Here is a 23,365-nt window from a genome sequence, read left to right as displayed (position 1 = left end):
GGCCAGACCCTCTCAAACTATTTCAAGAAAGTAGCCTTGCTAGTTGTTTTAAGCAGGTGTAACATGGATATTCCAGGAGGGATACAGTTGGTCAGACCACTTAGTTTTAAACAAAACAGAATTTATTTACAAGATTAATAAATGAAACACAAACAAAAGAGGACAGAACACTGAATAACCTCACCTATCTGAAAACCCAACAGATTATACCAACTTACTGATGCTGTTCCAATACTTGCAACAATCCCCATAAACACCCCTTGGCACAAAAGGTAAAATCAAACCCAGGGACTTACAGGAGAGATGTCAGAGAGAAAGGAGGATTAGCGTGGAATTGATTTTTTTAGGTCCAGGAACCTTTTCAACCACTACTGCTAAAACCAAACCAAACCAAACCAAACCAAACCAGAAAAAGCTGAGTTGGGAGAACTGACCACTTCTCTTTCATTCTTTAAGTGACATTAAAAAAAACTTGAAAGTGTTTTGCCTGAGGCAGCATCTGTTAGCTATAATCAAACTGACATTAAAACCCTTCAACTTAGATTTTTGGGAATCTGTGACTTTTACCGCCTCTCTGAAATTAAAAAGCCAAGGGCAACATATCCTTGTTAAAGGGACAGCATTGTCACAAGGGAAAGGGTTAGAAAATGACATGAAGTCATGTTGCTTATGCTGACAGCCTGTATGAACATGATGGGCCAGCACAGTGCTTCTGCACTGTAACAGTTCTTGTGATTTTCTGAAACAATGGGGAAAAAAAAGCTTCATGAATGTAGAGGCGTAATTCTAACAAGGAACAAAAATAGAATGAAGTTTTTAATACATTCCTCTGTGTCTGTCATTACAGCAATTGATATTTGCACCCTCAGCTGTACAAATGGAAAATGTTTCATAGATACGTCCTCCAACCAACCTGCATGCCAGTGTAATAGAGGATACGCCGTGGATGATTCAGGCTCAATCTGCAGAGGTGGGATATTACTTTGTGGGCTGTATTGAGCTACTTCCTGCTTCTGGCACTGCCTACGTACTGTTCTGCAAGGCTATTGTTAATCAATGCTATTGCTAATCTCCTGACACACAATCCAGCCAGTTTATGCGGCACCAGAATGCTACATTTGGAGCATTCATGTCCAAGCCATAAATTCATAGATGAACCATTCCACTACAAGATGGATTTTGCATACACATTATTTAAAGGACAAGGCACTCGACTTACCTATAAGGAGCTTGTTAAGAAATCATTCCCTTTTACAAAGTATCCGGAAGTAGTCTAGAGTGTTTTTAGAAATACTTTGGCAAGTGCCTGGATTGGCCAAGTGTGTTGCATCCTCATAGGGAAGTCAGAGGAGTAGGTGCCCTGTCCACACAAAAGCAGTGGCAGTGCCTCTAGATCTTCAGTACAACTCAAAGAGATGGGGCAGAGATTGTACAGAGGACAATGTCTTTGCTATGATTTCAGGCACTTTGAAACTAGACTCTACATTTGTTTTGACAGTGACTGGAACCTGCCAGCACACCTCTGTATGGCAGCCAAGGCAACCAAGTCTTCATTTCAATCCTTAGCAAAACAATTTGTCTAAAAGCTTACCTCATAACAGCTGCACAAGAATCATTCCTTTCCCCTGACCTGGCTGTAAGCCACATGCCTACGTGACTCACCAGGTGCGGATCCCCAAAGCCTCAAAGGAAATCAGTGTCTGAGTCAAGTACTGGATCAATTATTCAATCAATGTGAGGAATCCTCCTCTGGGATAAACAGATGTTAAATAGCATTCATCTTTTCTCCCTATTTTACAGATGTCAATGAATGTAGTTTGTCATCAAACAATTGTGAGCAAACTTGTCAAAATACTGTTGGTAGTTTTAAGTGTTCGTGTCAATCTGGTTACCTACTGGATCAAGGAGACAGAGCAAGTTGCCACGGTGAGTCTGAATTTCACTCGAGTGTAGGGAAAAGAAAAATGTCACAAAGTACTGTATGAAAGAAAGTAAATTCTTTTGAAAATAAATCTGAAGGGTTCTTAGGAATCTGAACACAAGGTCGAATGATTTTCTTAGCAAAACATTTTAAAGGTAATAACGGCACTCTATCCTAATTTCCTTGCTTCAGCCTAGGGTTGGTCAATTTGCTTCACTTCTGCCCTTAAGGTCTGTTGCTTAACACAAACAAATTTAACTCTAAGAAGTAATTGCTGAATCCTAATGAGAGTATACTTACATAAAACAGAAGCAAGCGATTCAGCCACTCAGTCTGCTCCATAATTCAATGAGACCATAGGCTGATCCAATAATCCTCAACTCCACTTTCGTACCTTTGCCTCACAACTCTTGATTCCCTAACTGCTTAAAAATCTGTCTCTCTCAGTCTTGAATACATCCAGTCTGTGTAGCCCACTGTGGTAAAAATTCCACAGATTCATTACCTTGAGAGAAGAAATTCCTCTTAATCTCTGGTTTAAATGAGCAACCCTTTATTCTGAGATTCTGCCCTCTGGTCCTAAATTCTATATATTCACACCCTGTGTGAAGAAGTTGTCCCTCAGGTACCTTATAAATCTTTCCCGTCTCACAATAAACCTCTGCTCTCTAGTTTTGCACTCCCCGTCTGTCAACAGATTAAGAGAAACAAAGAGCCATGCAGCATAGGAACAGGCCCTTTGGGCCATCAAGCCTGCCCCAACATATACTGCCTTTCTAAACTAAAATCATTTTGCCTCTGCATAGTCCATATCTCTGCATACTGACGTATCTGTCAAGATGCTTCTTAAATGGCTATTTTAACTGCTCCGACCACCTCTGGCAGGAAGTTACTACCCTCTATGTTAAAAAAACTTGCCTCTCACAACTTCTTTAAACTTACCCACTTTTATCTTAGATCTATATCCTCTCATAATTGATGTTTCCGGCTTAGAAAAAAATTTCAACTATCTCTACTATCAACTCCTCCCATAATTTTATCAAATTACAAATTTACCTTAAAAGTTTATTTTCTCACTTTTTTAAACTATTTTGGTCATGTTTTGTTGGTTTTTAAAACTTTCCCAATCATCTGCTTTACCACTAATCACAAGCCAGCGCAGAGAGAAGTGCTAGATGTGGGGAAGGACATCAGGAGGGCGGAGATATTGTTGTTGGTTCTTGGAGGGTCAAGCTGGAGAGATGGTGTATATCAGTTCCTCAAGCCTAGGAGAGAGGGGCATGTCAGAGGACACGTAAAGGGGTGCAGAAGGAAAGCAGACAATGTTTTACATCTAGATTTTGAAACCTGTGGCTGAATGGGAAGCATGGGGGTGTTGGATCTAGATTCTATGACCAGCAGAGGTGACAATAGTGAGGTGTTACAGAGGGTCAGGTGGGGGTGTTTGAGGAGTCGGTTCCAGCAGGGGAGGGTCAGAGTGAGGGTAGGGGAGCTGATATATGGAATTGAGTCGTGTTGGCTGTCTCTCATGTTGGGAGAAAGTGTCAGTGATCGAGTGGGGTGGAATACATCAATGCTGAGTTGGGGGTCAGTTTAATAGTTCCTTAGAAATTAGAATAGGTTTTTAGTCCCCTAAATTTCTTGGGTAACTTTTAAGCTTATGTAAGCATGTATGGATTGATTGACGTGTGAGCAAAGCCAAAGCAGGCTGGGACTCTAGGAGTATAGCATAATGAGAGGCGATCTTGTACAAACATGTGGGATTCTAAAGGGGCTTGACAGGGTAAATGCTGAGAGGTGTTTACCCACATGGGACAATCTAGGTGCAGAGAGCCTTGTAATAAAGGGGTGTCAATTTAAGACTGAAGTGAGGAGGAATTTCTTCTCTCAGAGGGCAGAATCATCTGGATATTGAAGGCTGAGATGGACAGATGCTTGATCAGCAGGGAAATCAAGGATTACAGGGAAAATACAGGAAAGTGGACATGAGGAATTTTAGGTCAGCCATGAATGCCATAGCAAGCTTGTGGGGTCAAATGGTCTGGTCCTGTGCATATTTCTTATGGTCTAAATTGGAACCTTGCAAATTTTCCAATTTTAATGGGGTCTCTCCAAGTGTTCCTGATGCAGAGTAGTTGTCTTTTGGAAAATTCAATTTCCTAGGCAATTCTCAAGAATTCTGTCAGAGGTTCCACATGGTCCTGACATGCAACACCTTTCTGTGCTGCTGCATTGTCTCCATAGCTATTGGACTATCAGAGCCAAATGTATAGTTGCTGTTATCAGGCTTCAGTGCCCACACGATCTTAGTTTCTGCTGTAAACTGGTAATAAAAAGTATTTGTTCTTTCCATTTTTACACAGATATCAATGAGTGTGAATCAGAATTCAACAATTGTAATCAAATTTGCCGCAATACACCTGGCAGTTTCAAATGTTCCTGTAATTCTGGTTACATGTTGGATCAAAGAGACAAAGCAAGTTGCCACGGTGAGCTAAAACATGGAAACGGCAAATATCGCACAGTAATGTATGAAAGAATCGTTCAGACATCAAATATAAATTACATAATTGTTGCACTGGTTGAAAAGGAAGTCAATGTGATGAAGGTTATTTTATGCATAGAAGAAAACAAGATAATATGTGAGAGGAAAAACATAAAGAACTGCAGGTGCCAAAAATCAGAGACATAAACAGAAATTGCGAGGAAAACTCAGCAGGTCTGGCAGCATATGTGGAGAGAAATCACAGTTAACATTTCTGGTCCAGTGACCCTTCTTCAGAAAAAGGTTGGTATAAATTCTGGAGATGCAGTGGGAGAAGGAACAAGTAGTAGATGGAGATGAAACCCAGAGAAAAAAACAACAGTTGAACAGACAAAGGAATGGGTAAAGGTCAGTCTGGGGGAATCAGACTGGGACTAATTGGGATCATTAGCTGACAATGGAAGCTCAACACATACTGAAAGAATGGCATTTCATTTTCGACTTGGGGTGCAAGCACGAGACAGAGATGTTGGCCAGTGAACGTGGTGGTGTGTTGAAGTGGCAGAACATAGATGTCCATAGGTGTCTGCAAATTGAACCCGAGCTTCCTGTTGTCTATTCCAGTGAAGCTCGTGGAAGCTAGAAGAACAGCTTCCCATTTTTCACTTGGGAACTCTGCAGTCTTTGGGACACAATATTGAGTTTAATAATTTTAGTGCCTGCACACCTTCTTCCATGTCCTTACCCTAACCCCCACACACCAAGCCTTGTCATCACATTGGCTGCTCCTACACCCGTCCCATTATTTGTTACTAATGGTCCCAATTAGCAGTTACTGATACCCCCCAGGCTGACCTTTACCCATTCCTTTGTCTATCCAACTGTTGGTCTCTGCCTCTTTCTGGGCTTCACCTCCATCTATTGATTACGCCCACCTTATCGTCCACCACAACGCCACATCTTCAGCATACATGCCAACCTTTTCTTAGCTACAACCAGTTGAGAAGAATAATGAAGTGAGATTAGTTCTATACAACAATGTATGATTTATCTAATTATACTTTGTTTGGCCTCCGTCCTATTCAGGAGTCAGAAAATTGAAGCCTTAAGGACACCAAGCAAACCTACATTTCATCAATGTAACAGTTATCTGCCCAATAACAACCCCAGATAATACTTGATAAGGATCTTTTTATTTACCTTTATTGTTTCCCTTGTCAGCAATATCAAAAGCTAGAGTTATACAAAATACAATTGTATTTATCAAACAATAATGTTGTTACTCACCGGATTTACCCGGGGAGTATTTCAACATTTAGATACACTATACCTATAATCCTGTGTGTAACTCATTTCAGTCAGATTCATGTTTGTGTTGTGTTGACTCACCTTAGCATCATGAGAGTAGGGCTACTGTTTTTGGTCACTATTCAGCAATATCTGCTAGAGGGAAGCTAGTACATTTGCATAGATGTAAATTAAAGATAAGTTTAAGCTTGATTCTGATACCATGCCAAGTCTTGCCTCCTGAATGGAATTTTCTTAACAATACCACACCACACACAAGAACAGGTCCACAGATGTAGTATTAGTGTGATCAATGCCTATATCACACTCATGGAATGTGGGCATCACTAGCTAGGCCAGTATTTATTGTCCATCCATAATTGCCCAGAGGGCAATCTCAAGGCAACCACCTTGCTGTATTTGAAGTCACGTGTAGACCAAAGCAGACAAGAACAGAAGATTTATTTTCCTAAAGGATATTAGTGAATCAGATGGTTTTTAGAACAATTAGTAGTGGTTACATGGTTGCCTTTAAACCATCTCTTTATTGCAGATTCTATTGAATTCAAATTTCACCATCTTCCATGGTGGGATTCAAACTCATGTCCCCAAAACACTGGTCTGGCCTTCTGCATTGCTAATCAGTGACATTATGCCACTGCCTCCCCACCCAAAATCCCTCCCCCACACCACCTTTATCTGCAGCTCCCCTCACCCCCATCCCCAGTCCTGAATAAGGCTTACACCCGAAATGTTGACTTCTCCACCCCTTGATGCTGGCTAGCTTGCTATGTTGTTCCAGCCTACTACTTGTCTATTCCCAATAATTAAGAACAGGACAAAAACAGAACTTCAAACTAAGAGTGTTATGTTTTGCAACTTTCTTATTTTTCTATGTTGGTGTTTTTTACCCCCAGATGTTGATGAGTGCTTATCAAGTCCATGCAACAGAAAAGGTTCCTGCATCAACACACAGGGTTCCTATTATTGCGACTGTGTAACTGGCTGGACTGGGATGTCATGTTCTGAAGGTTAGATATTCCATTAAACAGACTGCATGTTTGCTACAGTTTTCCACATGCTTCATTCACTGGCTCAGAATGGAAATTTGATGATAAGAACTTTGAACAAAATACTTTGGAATAGCTTCTAAAGATCACACGCCAATGTAGCAATTTCACAGAGAAGAGAACTTTGGATGGTTGAATGGTCTTTTGTTATTTGCAAATGAAAATTACAAATTAATACATTGTAATTATGCAAAGTGTCAATCACGAATGTTGCTTCAGTTTCTTGAGCTATTGTAGTCAATGCTGTGGGACTTGTGCATTCTTAGCCTCTGGTCAAGATGCACACCGTGATAGATTTTGCAGGGGCAGTTTCGTTTCATGTGGTTGAACCTCGATTCTATAATGGGCCTGACCTTACAAATGCTGCAGAGCAGGAAATGGGTAAAATTCAAAAGAGGCGATCACTTGAATAAAGTAATTGCTTATGTGAAGATAAAATGTTAACAGCATTTACAAGCATTTATTCTTGCTTCACTGTCTTCCTTATCCCCTTAACTGTGTGATTGCTCTCCTTTTCATACGCTTCCATTTAATTTTAAATGTGTTTATCTATTTCATTAATATTTATGGCATGTAAAAATATTATTTATGTGTCATGTATAAATATCATTATTATTCAGCCAATACATAACCATGTGCAATAGATTTTTACTTTTAAATAGCAATTGACTCACTAAATAGAAATTAATTTTAACTCTTTGTTCTAGATGTAAACGAATGTTTCTCTAATCCCTGTATGAATGGAACCTGTTTGAATACACGAGGAAGTTACCAATGTCAATGTTTCAGTGGCTTTACAGGACGACACTGTGAAACTAGTATGCCATTTATTCTGAATTCTATTCTGTGAAGTTTAAAATAATTATTTTAAAGAGCCATGATTCAAGATACTGCCATATTGCAATATATTAGAACTATTATGCATCCAGCAATCTGTGTCATAATCAAATGAAGTTTTCTGTATCTGAAACATGTGAATCTATTTAAAGATTCCTATAAACTATATTTACAATCCTTTTAGTGTTTTTAAGTCTGTTGTCATTTTATATCTTATATGTAAAAACAAAAAAAATTATTTCAGAAGTGAATGAATTATGATTTGATTTCATTTACCTTATCAGATATTAATGAGTGTTCCAGCCAACCATGCAAGAATGAAGCCACGTGCATTGATTCCATAAATGCCTTTGTATGTAACTGTGTGCCTGGATATACTGGTCAGCTCTGCCAAAGAGGTGCTGTATTAAAATTATTTTCTTCTCAGCAGAACAGACAAATGGTTTGTTACCATATAGTGAAAGATAAATAATACTTCTTTGTACAATATGATAATGGTTTTGTAAAATAACTTCTTGACCACTGTTAATTCTATATGCGTCTATAGCACCACATTATTCCTGCTCTGTCCTCAAGCTTCGTGCTTCTTGCTCCTGGCTCTTAAAGAGTGGCCAGTCAAGTTGTGACAATAGTTTTCAGCATCCGATTTCAAGAAACTGTTTAGCTTATAATCTAAATCCCATTTATTACATAAACTAATTCAACTTCTTGTCTTAAGTGTTAGGGTTAGGATCCAACGGCCCACGTGTTGAGTGTTGGGCAATGATGACAGAAAGTGCATGAAGTACATGATACCTACATAGTAACTGACCACGAGGTTCAACAACACCACATCCCAATCTGCTACTGATGTGCGGTTCATAGAGTCATAGAGTCATAGAGATGTACAGCATGGAAACAGACCCTTCCGTCCAACCTGTCCATGCCGACCAGATATCCCAACCCAATCTAATCCCACCTGCCAGCACCCGGCCCAAATCCCTCCAAACCCTTCCTATTCATATACCCATCCAAATGCCTCTTAAATATTGCAATTGTACCAACCTCCACCACATCCTCTGGCAGCTCATTCCATACACATACCACACTCTGTGTGAAAAGGTTGCCCCTTAGGTCTCTTTTATATCTTTCCCCTCTCACCCTAAACCTATGCCCTCTAGTTCTGGACTCCCCGACCCCAGGGAAAAGACTTTGCCTATTTACCCAATCCATGCCCCTCATAATTTTGTAAACCTCTATAAGGTCACCCCTCAGTCTCCAATGCTCCAGGGAGAACAGCCCCAGCCTGTTCAGCCTCTCCCTGTAGCTCAGTTCCTCCAACCCTGGTAACATCCTTGTAAATCTTTTCTGAACCCTTTCAAGTTTCACAACATCTTTCCAATAGGAAGGAGACCAGAATTGCATGCAATATTCCAACAGTGGCCTAACCAATGTCCTGTACAGCCACAACATGACCTCCCAACTCCTGTACTCAATACTCTGACCAATAAAGGAAAGCATACCAAATGCCTTCTTCACTATCCTATCTACCTGCGACTCCACTTTCAAGGAGCTATGAACCTGCACTCCAAGGTCTCTTTGTTCAGCAATACTCCCTAGGACCTTACCATTATGTGTATAAGTTCTGCTAAGATTTGCTTTCCCAAAATGCAGCACCTCACATTTATCTGAATTAAACTCCATCTGCCACTTCTCAGCCTATTGGCCCATTCGGTCCAGATCCTGTTGTAATCTGAGGTAACCCTCTTCGATGTCCACTACACCTCCAATTTTGGTGTCATCTGCAAACTTACTAACTGTATCTCTTCTGCTTGCATCCAAATCTCTTGTGGGCGGCACGGTGGCACAGCGGTTAGCACTGCTGCCTCACAGCGCCAGAGACCCGGGTTCAATTCCCGCCTCAGGCGACTGACTATGTGGAGTTTGCAGTTCTCCCCGTGTCTGCGTGGGTTTCCTCCGGGTGCTCCGGTTTCCTCCCTCAGTCCAAAGATGTGAAGGGTCAGGTGAATTGGCCATACTAAATTGCCCGTAGTGTTAGGTAAGGGGTAAATGTAGGGGTATGGGTGGGTTTCGCTTCGGCGGGTCGGTGTGGACTTGTTGGGCCGAAGGGCCTGTTTCCACACTTTAATCTAATCTAATCTAATCCAATCAAATCATCTATGTTTGATTTAAAAGAACTAATGTTGAAGTCCATGTGTCCTGTTTCTTTTCAGTACCCACTCTAAGAGATTCCACTACTCCTCAGAACAGCATTTCAGTTTCCAGATCAATGTAAACAAAATGGTCGCTTTATAAGCCTTTCACTTATTTCTCACTCCCCAAAGTCTTGCCATCTTTTACAAGGCACAAATTAAGAATATGATGGAATATCTCCCACTTACCTGGATGAGTGCAGCTGCAAAGATTCAACATGATCCAGGAGAAAGCAGTCCAGGTGTCTGGTGCTTGTCCATCATCTTAATCATTCACTCCCTCCATCACTGCTGTACAATATGGGAAGTAAGATGCATTGCAAGAACTCCCCAAGTTTCTTCAGCAGTGCTTCCCAAACTATGTGGAAGGCCAAGGGCAGCAATCATGGAAACATAATTATTTCTATGGCATAAATGATTCTGACTTGAGACCATGAGAAGTTGGAGTTGGAGTAGGCCATTGGCTATTTGAGTCAAGGTTAGAATGGTGCTGGAAAAGCACAGCAGGTCAGGCAGCATCCAAGGTGCAGGAAAATTGACATTTCGGGCAAAAGCTCTTCATCAGTACCCACCTCCACCTCATTGGCCATTTAAAGCTACTCCATTATTCAATGAAATAATTGCAGACCTTCTACCTCAATTCCACCTGCCTACAATATCTCCATATCTGTAATTCCCTTAGTAACAAAAATTTATCAACCACCATCTTGACAAGGTTCAATAACTGAAAATCTACTTGGAAATATTGTTTAACTGCTGTTGGACGTGTCTATACAGGATATAGTGGGTAACCAGTCATGGAAATGCCACAGCTTGGCATATGGGCCATTGGGTGGGTGGGGCTAGCATGGCATGGAGACATAGGAAGGTTTGCAGGTATCAGGTGTGGGTTGATGTAGTTTGGCTGAAGTTGGGGGAAGGGTGCATCAGGGTATGTGGGTATATCATGTGGCATGGGCAAGGAAGCTTTAGGTTTTGATTGAAAGAAACAGGTCATTACAGGGGAGTGGGTGGTTGGGCATAGCCAGGCATGGTCTACATAGGGAAATATGAGCTGTTGGAGCAGAGCAATTACCTGACCTTGGGGTAAAAGGGCCCATGGATAGTAGTTTGGGGTACATAACCTGGCCAAGGGGGCATGAGGAGGACCTTGTAAATTTACCTATCAAAATGTTTCCTCATTTCAGATCAACAATTCATCACAATTAGTGGATACTTGGGATGAATCCCTTTAAACAATTACACAGCCGGTGATAAAAGGTTGGGGGTGGTGAACAGGTAAAGTACAAAATGGATAGGATATAGTAGACTGGAGAGCATGATCAAAGGATGATGCAAGATAATGGAACAAGCTCAGATATAAATATTTTCAGTGGAGACACGAGTATTTAGAAAGGACCCTAGAAAAAATGAGAGGTAGTTACAGAGACATTAATCAATTAAACACTTTAAGTACTCAAGCATCAATTTCTAGTTAAAAAACAAAAATATTTTGCTGACAAGTAACAGTGAGATAAGCTTTACCATCTTACAATTTAATTAACATTTCCTTTGTTTAAATGTAGTGATTGATAACTGTGTGAGCAGGCCATGCAAACATGGTGGGTTCTGCCTGAATCGTATTAATGACTTCAAGTGCATATGTGATGACAATTGGGAAGGAAAAGACTGCAGTATAGGTACAGTCAAAGTATTTTACTTTATTCACCTTGGTTTGATTCTAAAAGTAAAGAAACAATATCATTGAAGAGAAAAAAAAATACATAAACTGAGAATTAGTTTAAACAGATGAGTAATTGGTTAATATATATTTTTGCTGTGTATCATGAGTGTTGTCTGACTTATAAATGTAATAGCTCAGAAAGCACGACTAGAAAGTAACATCATTTATTCTTGAACACTAAAATAGAGCTACTATTTATGGTGTAGCCCCAGCACAGGGTAGTTAGCTCTACAGACCCAATCACAGGTCTGTTTTATCTTTTAAATCAACCTTTTTAGAGGTTTCTCTCAAGCAGGTCAGACTTGAACCCAGGCCTCTCTGGTCTAGGGGCAAGGACACTACCACTACACCACAAGAGGACCCTACCTGGCCCTACTTTATTTCCATTTGATGTTGTGGAGGAGTGGGTTTGAGCTATGGCCAGATCCAGCTTGGGAGTTCATCATATTCCCAAAACCCGTCGTCTGATAGTCAGTTGTAGATATATTTGATGAAGCTGTTCAGAGCTGTTTTTATGCATTTCTGGAGAAGTATGGTTCTTGAACCTAGGCCTCTCAACCCAGAGGCAGGGACACTACCACTACACCACAGTTGCCCACTAGGTCTGCTTTTATAAGAGTTCAGGTGATGAGTTCCAGCTGGGTAGGACATTGCCACTTACCACAGGAACTCATACTCAACGAGCTCCACAGGGAGATTAACTAAATAATAATGATCCTCCTCGTTATTATCGAATAAATAATTATATACAACCAGAAAGCTTTATGACATTAATCCATTCATCAGTGTTCTCAGATATAGGTCTGGCAATTCCTATGATTTGTGAGCACCTTAACTGGAGCTGAGCAGAATCATCGCTCATCTCAGTCAAGAATAGAGATCTTGTTCGAAGAATGAGGTCATTTCATAGCTAGGGATTTCCTTTAGTGCTTGTTAAAATGAATCATCAGCTATGTCCAAACCAATCTGTACATCAGAGGCAGAATGATCTGCTCCAAAGACCCAAATTGGTGAAGAAATATTTAAAAGGCATTGAGGTCCCACTGAAGCTATTGGAGATTATTAATATTCTCTAAAACCAATTAATTTAATTAGCAAAAATCTGGAACTGTCAGAATGCCTCAAATGGATTTGTATTCCAGGTTTAACTGGTTCAAGTTCTGCTGAGACTTTGCAGGAGCATAAATGGAAGAACATTCGGATGCAAATTGAGTAACTGCAAAACTGCTCTTTGATGTGGGACATGGGATGTGGGGTGCATGGATGAAACATCTAATGTACCACCCCCATCCAGTGTTTAAAGTTCAGGCTAAATGAAGTGCCAGTGAAATAGTGCTGTGGAAAATTAGGACAAAATAGGTTTTCTCAACCTCAGACCGCTGTAACAGGAAGTTTATGGGATGATTCAAAGACCAGTGTTTGGGATGATTCAAAGACCAGAAAGGATACGTTGTTAAATTCGGCTCTATTATTTGGGACAGACAAAGGTGACTTGTAGTTAGGAAAGAGAAGGAAATTGAAGCTTAATCCATGTCATTCATACATCTGTTGGGCACTAAACTGTACTAGACCATGGATAAATTTGCAAGAAAGAGATGGAGATAGAGAATTGTATATTGAGATTTTTTTTTCCATTCAGAATCAGCTTACTATATATTGCAAAACAATTGCTTTAACATATTATATGTTGCATGCTCCAAAATGTTAACAATAAGTCCACTTAATCCATGTATGAATCATTGTGATATAAAACAAGTCATTTTCAGTTGCAATTTTTAATATTTCTTTATCAAATGAGAGATACATTAAACTGATGTGCTTTATTTTAATGTTTTCAAATGTCTAAAACTTTGCTTTCTGATTCAGATGTGGATGAATGTTCTAGTAATAAGCATGATTGTGACCGCAATGCTGGATTATGTACTAATACACTGGGCTCCTATACATGTTCTTGTAAAAAAGGATATGAAGGCAACGGCTTCATTTGCAAAGGTAATAGTTTCATTCAAAAATCATTGCAATCAATATGGTGATAAACTGTCCTCACTTCATTTCAGATGTTTGCCATATGTTTCAATGAAAATGTACGAAAGTATCTATACATTCAAGTTCTGATTAAATAGTTCAGTTAATTTTATGGACTATTATTTATGTATTAATTATTATTAACATTTGATTGAGTATACAATAATCTGCTGCATTATACAAGTTTAATAACATACCTGTGTTAATGCCAGAGTGAGATGTGGCATAATTAAGTTTATCTTTCACATTTATGTTCACATAATATTGTTTATATAATTCTGCCTGTAAAGTTATTGCTTGCCAAAAATAGAATAAAGAATTAAGCCAAGATTGTGAATGTATAAATGTTTAAGATTAGATCACGCCATGTGGGAGAATTTTATGTACGGCTACAATGCAGCACCAGCAGACTTTTGAACATAGAAAGGAAACACTTCAGCAGAAGGGTACCAATCCAATGTAATTTATGCCCAAGAGTTGTAAAATATACAGAACAGTTTAAGCCTTATTTAGGAATAGCACTTTAAAGATGTTATTTGACCAGGTCAGTGATAAGGGCACCTGCTCTCAGGTAGTTGGGTGGGTTGGGGGCAATAAGCTTATGCTCCATTTGATTGCAAGAGTGGCCTTCTGTTTAGCTGTGTCTTCAACTTCTTTGGCTAGAGGTTACTTTGCTGGATTTCACAGGTGACATTTAGGACTACCTCTTTTCCAAATTTGAAGTTTCCTTAATTGTTATTACATAGAAACATAGAGCACAGAAGCAGATCATTCAGCCCATCATGCCCTCCCACCTTTGAGAATTTGTGTACACAGACACCAAAGTCTGTCCAATCACCTTTCCAAAATTATACATTTGAAATTTCCATTGCTTTCCTGTATTAGTCTCCCCAGAGTCTTAATCTTATTCTCCACAATCACCTGATGAAGAAGCAGTGCTCTAAAACTGTGTGCTTCCAAATAAACCTGTTGGTCTATAACCTGGTGTTGTGTGATTTTTAACTTTGTCTCCCCAAAGTGCACCTCACAACATTACACACTCTCTGCGTTTTGCCTATTTTGCTATTAAATCAACATTAACCTGGGGCTCCGAATATCCTCCTCGTAAGGAATCACTTTATCAAGTGTTCTTATATCTGTTAAATGTATAAATGTGATGTCTAAACCAACATCTAGGTCATTTACAAAATTTGGAGAGACTAATGGATTCAAAATAACTGTGAAGCGTCATTCCAATTATTTTTCATGTGGTTTTATTATTTCTTTGTCCTCGTGCTTTCACAATTTTGCAGAATCAGTACCCCATCCCATAGATCTAATTCTTCCTTAAAATCTGATATAAATACAACCATAGGGCGGCACGGTGGCACAGTGGTTAGCACTGCTGCCTCACAGCGCCAGAGACCTGGGTTCAATTCCCGACTCAGGCGACTGACTGTGTGGAGTTTGCACATTCTCCCCGTGTCTGCGTGGGTTTCCTCCGGGTGCTCCGGTTTCCTCCCACAGTCCAAAGATGTGCAGGTCAGGTGAATTGGCCATGCTAAATTGCCCGTAGTGTTAGATAAAGGGGTAAATGTAGGGGAATGGGTGGGTTACGCTTCGGCGGGTCGGTGTGGACTTGTTGGGCCGAACGGCCTGTTTCCACACTGTAAGTAATCTAATCTAATAATTTACATGCTCTTGTATTCAGTTCCCTACATATAAAATTAAAAATTTTATTTGCCTGTTTAGGGTTTTTGACTGGGTTCTGTGTTAGAACATTAAATCTCTCAACCTCTCTGTTTGCATCTTTGTGATAAATCTTGCCATTTGGAAAGACTTTTATCCAAGATTTCTCCAAAATTTACCACAATATGTTTCATATTCTACAATTCAGATACAAAAGGAAGAAAATTAAACTTTTTTAAAAAAAAGTAAAAACAGAAGTCAAGTAAACCTATTACGTAAAAAGAGTATTGGGTTGGGGTGGCAAATAGCCCAGAAAATAATATTAAAGAGCAGTTACAAACTTTTCTTCTTGTGGTCCCCTTCAAACATTCCTTATCATGTGATACTAAGTGGAGCCTCCTTCCTTTTCACTGCCTAGTGGAGAATATTGCCAACAATTGAAGATGCGTCAACACAAAATTACTATTCAATATGATTTTGTGATAATTGTATGACTGCATTTGGTTTTTAAATTGCATAATGGGGTGTATTTCTTTTATATGTAGAAAAACGGCTATTTGATTATGGATCAAATGTTGGTGATACAAGACTTTACGGAAGGACACGTGATTTTAACTCTCCAATTATCAGCATCCCATCTGGTTTTCCTTTTGATGATGCATTTTACTACAGGTTATATGTACGTTCAAGATCTTTATTTTAATGGTTTATTTCTGAGTATAACCTGCTTTGGCGTTCACTAGCATGAAAATTTCTAGAATGCTTAGTTAGACATTATACTGTGAACATATTCTACAATTTAAGTGAAAATCAAATTTAATAACAGTCTGGTAATATAATTTCATGTAATTATTTTCACTCTTGACATATGTGTTTAATAATACTTCATATGTAAAATGTACAAGGTCTGATTTTTCAAAAGATTCCTTCATTACGTGAATTGACTCTTCTGGTATTGAGTCATATGGACAATATAAAGAATGTACATTTGATCAACACTTGGTACAGAAGGTGCACAGGGGCATCAATCATTGGTTGAGCCATCCTGGGCTTTGTGGAAAGAAAATTAGTCAGTGCTCCTATTCCAATAAACAGCCCAATACAGGTGTGTCCAATAGGCAGAATGTAGGCAGCTAAGGGTCCATTCCAATCTGCCGCTGAGCTTCCAAATAAAGGACAAATGGTAGATTCTGCCAGAAGGTGACCCTCCAATCAGACGCAGTTTTGCAGCAGGCCACAGACTTGATTATTTTCCTAAAAAAAATTTCTCTTTCCCAGTTTTTCACTACCCTGATTCATTAGTTATACAGCTTCCCTGATTGACCATTCAATCAGGGCAATCTGGCTATTCAGGGATTCCAAAGATATGCTCAAAGTTGTCTCTTACTGAATTGCATTTAAGAATTTCAAGGCAAAATGTTGGCTAGGGAGCTAATTTTACTGGTAGGAATGGAAATCTTTGGAAGGCAAAACCTATGTTGCCAGTTGCATGCATTCAAAACAGGCAAGGTAAGAGGGAGATTGGGAAAGGATGGATAAGATAGATGGGACAGGATAGCGAAGAGAGAGGAGGGTAGGATAGGCCAGAGAGTGGTGGGAGGGAGGAAGGTTATCGATAGAGAGGGAAGGAGTGAGGTAAAAGGGGTGGAGACAAAAATAAATCATATTGTCAATATTTCACATGGTTTTCTAGACCTCTATTCACTTCTTAAAATTTCTTACCCTTGAAAATTGTTGTCCACTGCTTTGAAAACATGAGGGAAAATTGAAAATAAACTGAAAGGAAAAAAAGACAATGGGTAAATTTAACTGGGAATGAGCTCATTAAATTTAAGCGTTGGTTCATAAATGTTTCCTCACTCAGGCTCTAATTAAAATGATTTAAGATACCTCAAATGGATTCAAGTCAGGATTTTAACATACTTAGTCTTATGGTTGTGAGAACAGAATTCCAAGAGGTGAAACCCCATACTTTAAGTCCTGACCTTTCAGTTGACTTTCCAATTCCTCCAGACAGAAATTAGTGCAAAATGGACAAAAATGTACCACAACAACAGCAGCGAATGGCAGAATTGCTAGGTTTTTTAATAACCTTCCACCATAACCATTTCTTTGTCAAAAATGCTTTATCCGAGTTCCTCCTGGAAATCACTAAGTCATTTCCACCAAGAATTCAGTCTTCATCAAAGTTCACTTACAATTGTTAAAACGTTAATTCAAATTTGGACTGGTGTCCTTTATATGAGCAATAAAACTTAAAGGATTTTAAGTGGTCACTCAAAAGGTTGAAATTGCACCTATGGCAATCTAACTATTACCTGTTTCATTTCAATTAATCACAGGTATATAATCCATGTTTTCCCATTGAAGCTAAAACAACTGAGTTGTATCATAACCTATCTTTATTTAGTTTTCAGATAATGGACTAATTATATTTCAACGAAACATTGAGTATCTGCAGTATACATACTCAAGTCCATTCTGGGCATTCAGGAGTTACTTTTATAGAATTCCACCAATGATTGCTGTTTTCTGGGATGATGCAGATTTGAGAAGAGGTATAGGATCCATTTACTACCAGGTAAGGAGGATTAGATCTTTGCCATAGAAACATATTTTATAACCGCTGTTGTAACTTGTATCTCAATGTATCTTTCAAATTGCGCATGTTTGAGATATCTTAACATTAAAACTGAGAAAAATCAAATCTTTTCATGGTACAAGATAATTTAAACAATCTATTTCTAATCAGCATGAAATTATCATTCATTTTTCCCAGGCTAACTGAAAACTTTCCTATCTCTTTACGTAGATGTCAGCAGAGATCTGGAAGCAATGACTTCCTAATAATGTTGTTATAATATTGAACCCTAATTTCAGCCCCACCTTTACAAGGCAAGCAACTCTTAAGAATTATTCACTATGAGTTCATTTGCAACCTGACATGACAAGATCTTTATTACAAACCTTTGGTTTTTCCGTAAGAGCCAAATGTTGGCCATTCCTCTTTGCATGGTCCAATATATTCCACTGTCTAGCATCATCAGCCCTTTAATGTTGCTGTTGCATACCTTGCAATGAGTGAGCCCACGGCCTCATTGAGGCAGGAACCTTTTGGTCATATTAAGTTGAATTTAAATCATAAAATTGGCCTTCTAAGCTGATATATAACAATATGAAACAAATGCTCAGAAGCTTAATGAAAGCTGATGAAATCAGAATCATCTACTGACTATCTAATTTGCCCATGACAGTTAGTGAGTGTTAGTGTTGGAAGGTTTACAGCCAAAAGGCAAATCTTTCATCAGCCACTGTCCAGCCATTCTGGGGAGCAATTCTAGTGATGACATTATTGTTTAACAGAAATTGTCAACACACAAGTCCTTCCAAAAAAGAGTTATCTGCCTAATTTTATTTTATGGCTAATTTATTAAAAGAAAAGGAGGTGATAGTTTTTTGGCTAAGTGTAAGATGAGTTTTTTTTTGAAGGAATTCCCCTTTTTCTTCCCAAACTTTCTCACCAAACTCACCTCATTAGTTAGTTACTCTGCCAGACTGGCATCCCTCGTGTCATGGAGTCATAGAGATGTACAGCATGGAAACAGACCCTTCGGTCCAACCCGTCCATGCCGACCAGATATCCCAATCCAATCTAGTCCCACCTGCCAGCACCCGGCCCATATCCCTCCAAACCCTTCCTATTCATATACCCATCCAAATGCCTCCTAAATGTTGCAATCATGAGGCTCAATATTAAAATGTTGAGATGCAATTGTGTAACATGCCATAATCCCAATTCATTGACAACTTGTCACTGCCCAGTGAGAAACTCACCACACTGCTTGACAAATGTATAAGCCATGCAACAAATTGCTCCTGATGTGGAGATGGGTCTTGCCTGATTTCTCAGCCATTTACATCACAGATCTCACCATAACCCATGTTACTCAGGCTACAATAATGTTCTGCCCAAAGCCAAGAAGATTTCTAGGTTCTGCCATTGCAAAATATTGTCAATGCTTAGTTCTGAGGAAAGTTAATCAACCTAAATGTTGTCTTGGTTTCTCTATCTACTATGCCTGATTTGCTATGTGTTTCCAGCATTTTCTGTTGCTAATAGTTATTGCACTGTACCATATTTGGCATAACATATATGAATTGTTACTAATCAATTCCAAACAGTTAGCAGTTTTGCAGAACTAATGTGGCAAGAAATGCATACCAGGCAAAGGAAAACTAACATCTGCATTTTTTTCAGGTGTTTGATTTTCAAGTCCGGACCGATTCTTTCAGTAGGAATTTCCAGAATGACATTAAAACACGAGTGAATTCTTACTATGGTTCAGAGCTTGGGAGTGTAACCTTCATGCCTAAGTGGGCACTCAAGATCACGTGGGATAATGTCCTTCCGTATTCTGGATATATAAACTCAGATTCTGGGGCTGTATGTATTTATTAACTCGCCATTACAATGTAAATTTCTCTTTGCCTGTCACGTTGCACATTGATCTTTGTAAAATCCTTTGAAACATGTCCTTTAAGTTGTAATAAGGTGCCTGCCAGTTTTGAAATGCTCAAAAGTCTTGTGCCTATCAGAATTTCAAGTTACTGAACCCCAGCCATATTCCCCTAAGCTGATTTAGTTAAGTTTAGAAGGCCGAGTCTTCAATGAAGCCAAGATTTTGTTCCTCTGATGTCCGATATGCATCATGCCAGTTTACCACAGAAATGTCAGGTCCTCTTTCAATTAAACCGTGCCTGATGGTCCATTCTGATCCAATACATGTGGAATTTTTCACACACATAAATTAATTGTGATATGAATTAAAATACTTTTTGTTGAACTCATGTTACATTAGGTACTCAAAGTTTGTGAGAAGCATTAGGTACTGCTCATTTTTACATAAATCAATAGTTATAGATCCAACTTTTGCCCTGGCAAAAATGCTAGAATTTGTTAGGGATTATGGGTCTTAGCTCTGGCTCTCTCCTGTATCTGGGGTAGCAATGGTTCATACCTGTATGGCTCCAAGAGGCTACTGACCATTTAACTGCCCAGTTGCCTCATTGAAGTGGCATTTTAGTGCCCTCAGATTGTGGAGCCAGGAATCTGGAGATTACACTAGGTAAGGGAGGTGCAACTCTTTTGGGTCACAAGACTCCTTTGGAGAGCTGAGGTACAACTGTGGGTAAGATCCCAGGATATCTTAGCAGTAGAGTGAACAAAGACCCTTTCTGTATAGGATGGGAAGCATCTGGAATCTTTGGGTGTGAGGGTCAGGAATCCTTGTGCCAAGAACACCATGGGAAGTTCACTGTGGCAAAGATGATGTATAAATGGTGCATAAAACCTTGGCCAGTCAGTCAAAATTAAATGACAACCTGTCATCAAGTGTCAACAAATGTCAATCTGTCAAGGGATTCTTAAAAATCTCAAAAGGTGGGGGTTATCTTGAAACAGAAACTGAACTTGGCTAGCCTTGCAAGAGCTGTGGCTGCAAGTGCAGGTCAGAAGCTTGGAATTGCGCAGCAAGTAAATCACCTCTTGGCTCCTCAAAACCAGTCCACCATTTATGAGGTCCAAATCAGCAGTGAGGTCCAAATCAGCAGTGAGATAGAACACTCTCCACTTGTGTGAATTATCACAGATCCAACGATAGCTGAAAAGTTAAACACCATCTGGGACAAAGCAGCCTGCATGATTGCTGCTCTCTCCAGAATCTCCCATGTTCATTCTCTCCACAGTGGCAGTAGTGTGCACCACCTACAAGTTGCTCCATAGCAATACACCAAAACTCCTCAGACAGAATCTTCCAAACCTTCAATATCTATTACCTAGAAGGATAAACACAGCAGTTAGATGGGAATACCACCAGCTGCAAGTTCCCATCTGAGCCATATTTCTGGCTGACTTCGAGCTGTATGGTGGTGGGTCAAAATCCTACAGCTTCTTAACTCCAGTACAGGTGTGCCTACACCACACAGACTGCAGTGATTCAGGAAGGCAGTTCACCACCTTTTCAAGAGCAATTAGAGACAGGCAATAAATGCTGGCTCAGCCAATGAAACCCACATCCATTAATGGATTTTTGAAAAAATGAATGACAGTGTTCTCAAACAGTGAGAATGCAATATAGGAATTGAATAGATCCATATATTTTCTTTGGTGTGTATGTGATTGTGGATTTCTTTACTTGGTCAAGGTGTTGGGTGGAAGATAAGTTAGCATGAGTATCAGAGCTGTAAAGGATTGAAGGAATGATTGGACATATCTGGGCAAGGGCACCATAAAATAATAGCATTGAGTGACATGAGGTACTAGGTGTCATTGGGAATAGCTAAATGGACATTTGTTGACATGGAGCTATGCGAGGGACCATGGGGTTAGCTTCAGGTCATAGGTTGGCGTGGATGGTGCATAGTAAATGAGCGAATGAGAACACAAGGGATATTTTCTGTTTAAATGTTTAAACTTCGCTGACAGTGCTGTAGTCCCCAGGCAGGCATTTTGATTAGACCATCTCAGTCACTAAGGGGCTTCTCAGCACTTTATGCTTGACTTTTAATCCACCCTGGATGGAAATTCCAAAAGCAGTCGGCCATTTTTACAGTCAGACTTAAAAAGCGGGGATATCTCCAGACTGCATCCTGACCCAGGAATACAAAAATCAGGACAATACCTACGTTAAAAGTAAAGTACACTATAGTTTTGAATATTTTCTCCATTAGTCATAATGACATTGAGGTAGAGAGATAGAATTATTGTGTCTAGATACAGTCTGACATAAACACATGCAGCTGCTTTTAATATAAACATTGAATTATTTCCAGTGTTTTATTTCTTACTATGACTTTTCTTCTGCTGAATCTTATTTTTCTTTGAAATTTAAATTGTGCTTTTCCACCTTAATTGTACACAAATTTGAGTTTTTCTTTTTCAGACCAATACTTACCAGGCAGTCCTAACAACAGATGGCATCTTTTCCTTCTGTTTAATTCAATTCAAAGATGGTGGAATGAACTGGCAATATTACTTAAGGCCTTACTACAGAAACTATGCTCTCATGGGCTATTATAGGTAATTATGACTGAATTTGTGCTGTGCTTTAAAATAGAGATTTCTAAGGTAATGGTTTCAAATATTGGCAGGATCTTCCCAGGCTGTGAATGATGTGGACTATGGTGAGAAATGTGGGAGAATCGCATCGGCTATACTATAGGAATATCCCAGCTTTGGCAAATACTTTCATCTACAATGCCTGAGAGAATTGGCCTCCCGTTGCATGAGAGAGGCACCACTAGAGTGTGGCAGGCAATTAATGGAGTGAGTTGTGAATGATCGCATAAGAGAACCTGCTAAACCTTAAACAGACAAAAGCCATTCATGAAACTCAACAAAAATAACACTTAGAACAACATGGAAGATTCATCCAATGTTATTTTCTTATAGCAGAATATAGTATTTCACAGCAACAGGTCTTTAAATCTTTAACAGATCTCAACTTTACCCTACTCACCATTTTTTGTTATATTTTCCAAACCCTAGACTTTCTTGTATTTATTTCAATTAAATTGAATTAGGTTTATTGTGTATTCACATGGTACAGTGAAAGGTTGACACATCTCCATGTGGCACCATCTTAGGTACCTCGATACAGAATCTTAGGTTATTTGAATCTTCTAATGAATGACCTCCCTGGAAATGTATGCTGCACACTTATTAGTCTTAAGGCAAATTAAGGCCGCAAAAATGGTATGGCAATTATCAAGGGGGAAATTTTAATCTATATGTTGATTAGTTGAACCAGGACGGTCAGGGTGACCGTGAGGAGGAGTTCATTGAATGTATAGAGTCATAGAGTCATTGAGATGTACAACATGGAAACACACCCTTCTGTCCAACTTGTCCATGTTGACCAGATATCATAATCAAATCCATTCCCATTTGTCAGCACTTGGTCCATAACCCTCGAAACCCTTCCTATTCATATACTCGTCCAGGTACTTTTTAATGCTATAATCGTACCAGCCTCCACCACTTCCTCATTCCATATATGCACCACCCTCTGCATGAAAAGGTTGCCCCTTAGGTCCCTTTTATATCTTTCCCCTCTTACCCTAAGCCTATGCCATCTGGTTCTGGACTCTCACACCAGG

The 23,365-nt window shown here is 39.4% G+C and overlaps 1 protein-coding gene across 1 annotated transcript in view; it reads left to right on the top strand.

Annotated features, from left to right (window-relative positions):
• Positions 1-23,365, top strand: part of LOC122556387 (uncharacterized) — a 237,644-nt gene that overhangs the window by 57,685 nt on the left and 156,594 nt on the right. The window contains exons 20-31 of the mRNA XM_087993952.1: positions 848-970; positions 1,801-1,926; positions 4,285-4,410; positions 6,611-6,724; positions 7,471-7,581; positions 7,885-7,998; positions 11,358-11,471; positions 13,382-13,507; positions 15,754-15,887; positions 17,619-17,789; positions 19,467-19,652; positions 22,150-22,286. Of these exons, the coding sequence (XP_087850078.1) occupies positions 848-970; positions 1,801-1,926; positions 4,285-4,410; positions 6,611-6,724; positions 7,471-7,581; positions 7,885-7,998; positions 11,358-11,471; positions 13,382-13,507; positions 15,754-15,887; positions 17,619-17,789; positions 19,467-19,652; positions 22,150-22,286 (1,582 nt within the window). The remainder of the gene's footprint in view (positions 1-847; positions 971-1,800; positions 1,927-4,284; positions 4,411-6,610; positions 6,725-7,470; positions 7,582-7,884; positions 7,999-11,357; positions 11,472-13,381; positions 13,508-15,753; positions 15,888-17,618; positions 17,790-19,466; positions 19,653-22,149; positions 22,287-23,365) is intronic.

Source organism: Chiloscyllium plagiosum, unplaced genomic scaffold, assembly GCF_037043375.1.
Source record: "Chiloscyllium plagiosum isolate Xiang-an unplaced genomic scaffold, Cpla_swu_hap1 HiC_scaffold_13, whole genome shotgun sequence".
In the NCBI taxonomy this organism is placed as follows: Eukaryota; Metazoa; Chordata; class Chondrichthyes; order Orectolobiformes; family Hemiscylliidae; genus Chiloscyllium; species Chiloscyllium plagiosum.
The sequence above is the reverse complement of the archived record's forward strand: the minus strand, read 5'-3'. Positions and strand labels throughout refer to the sequence as shown.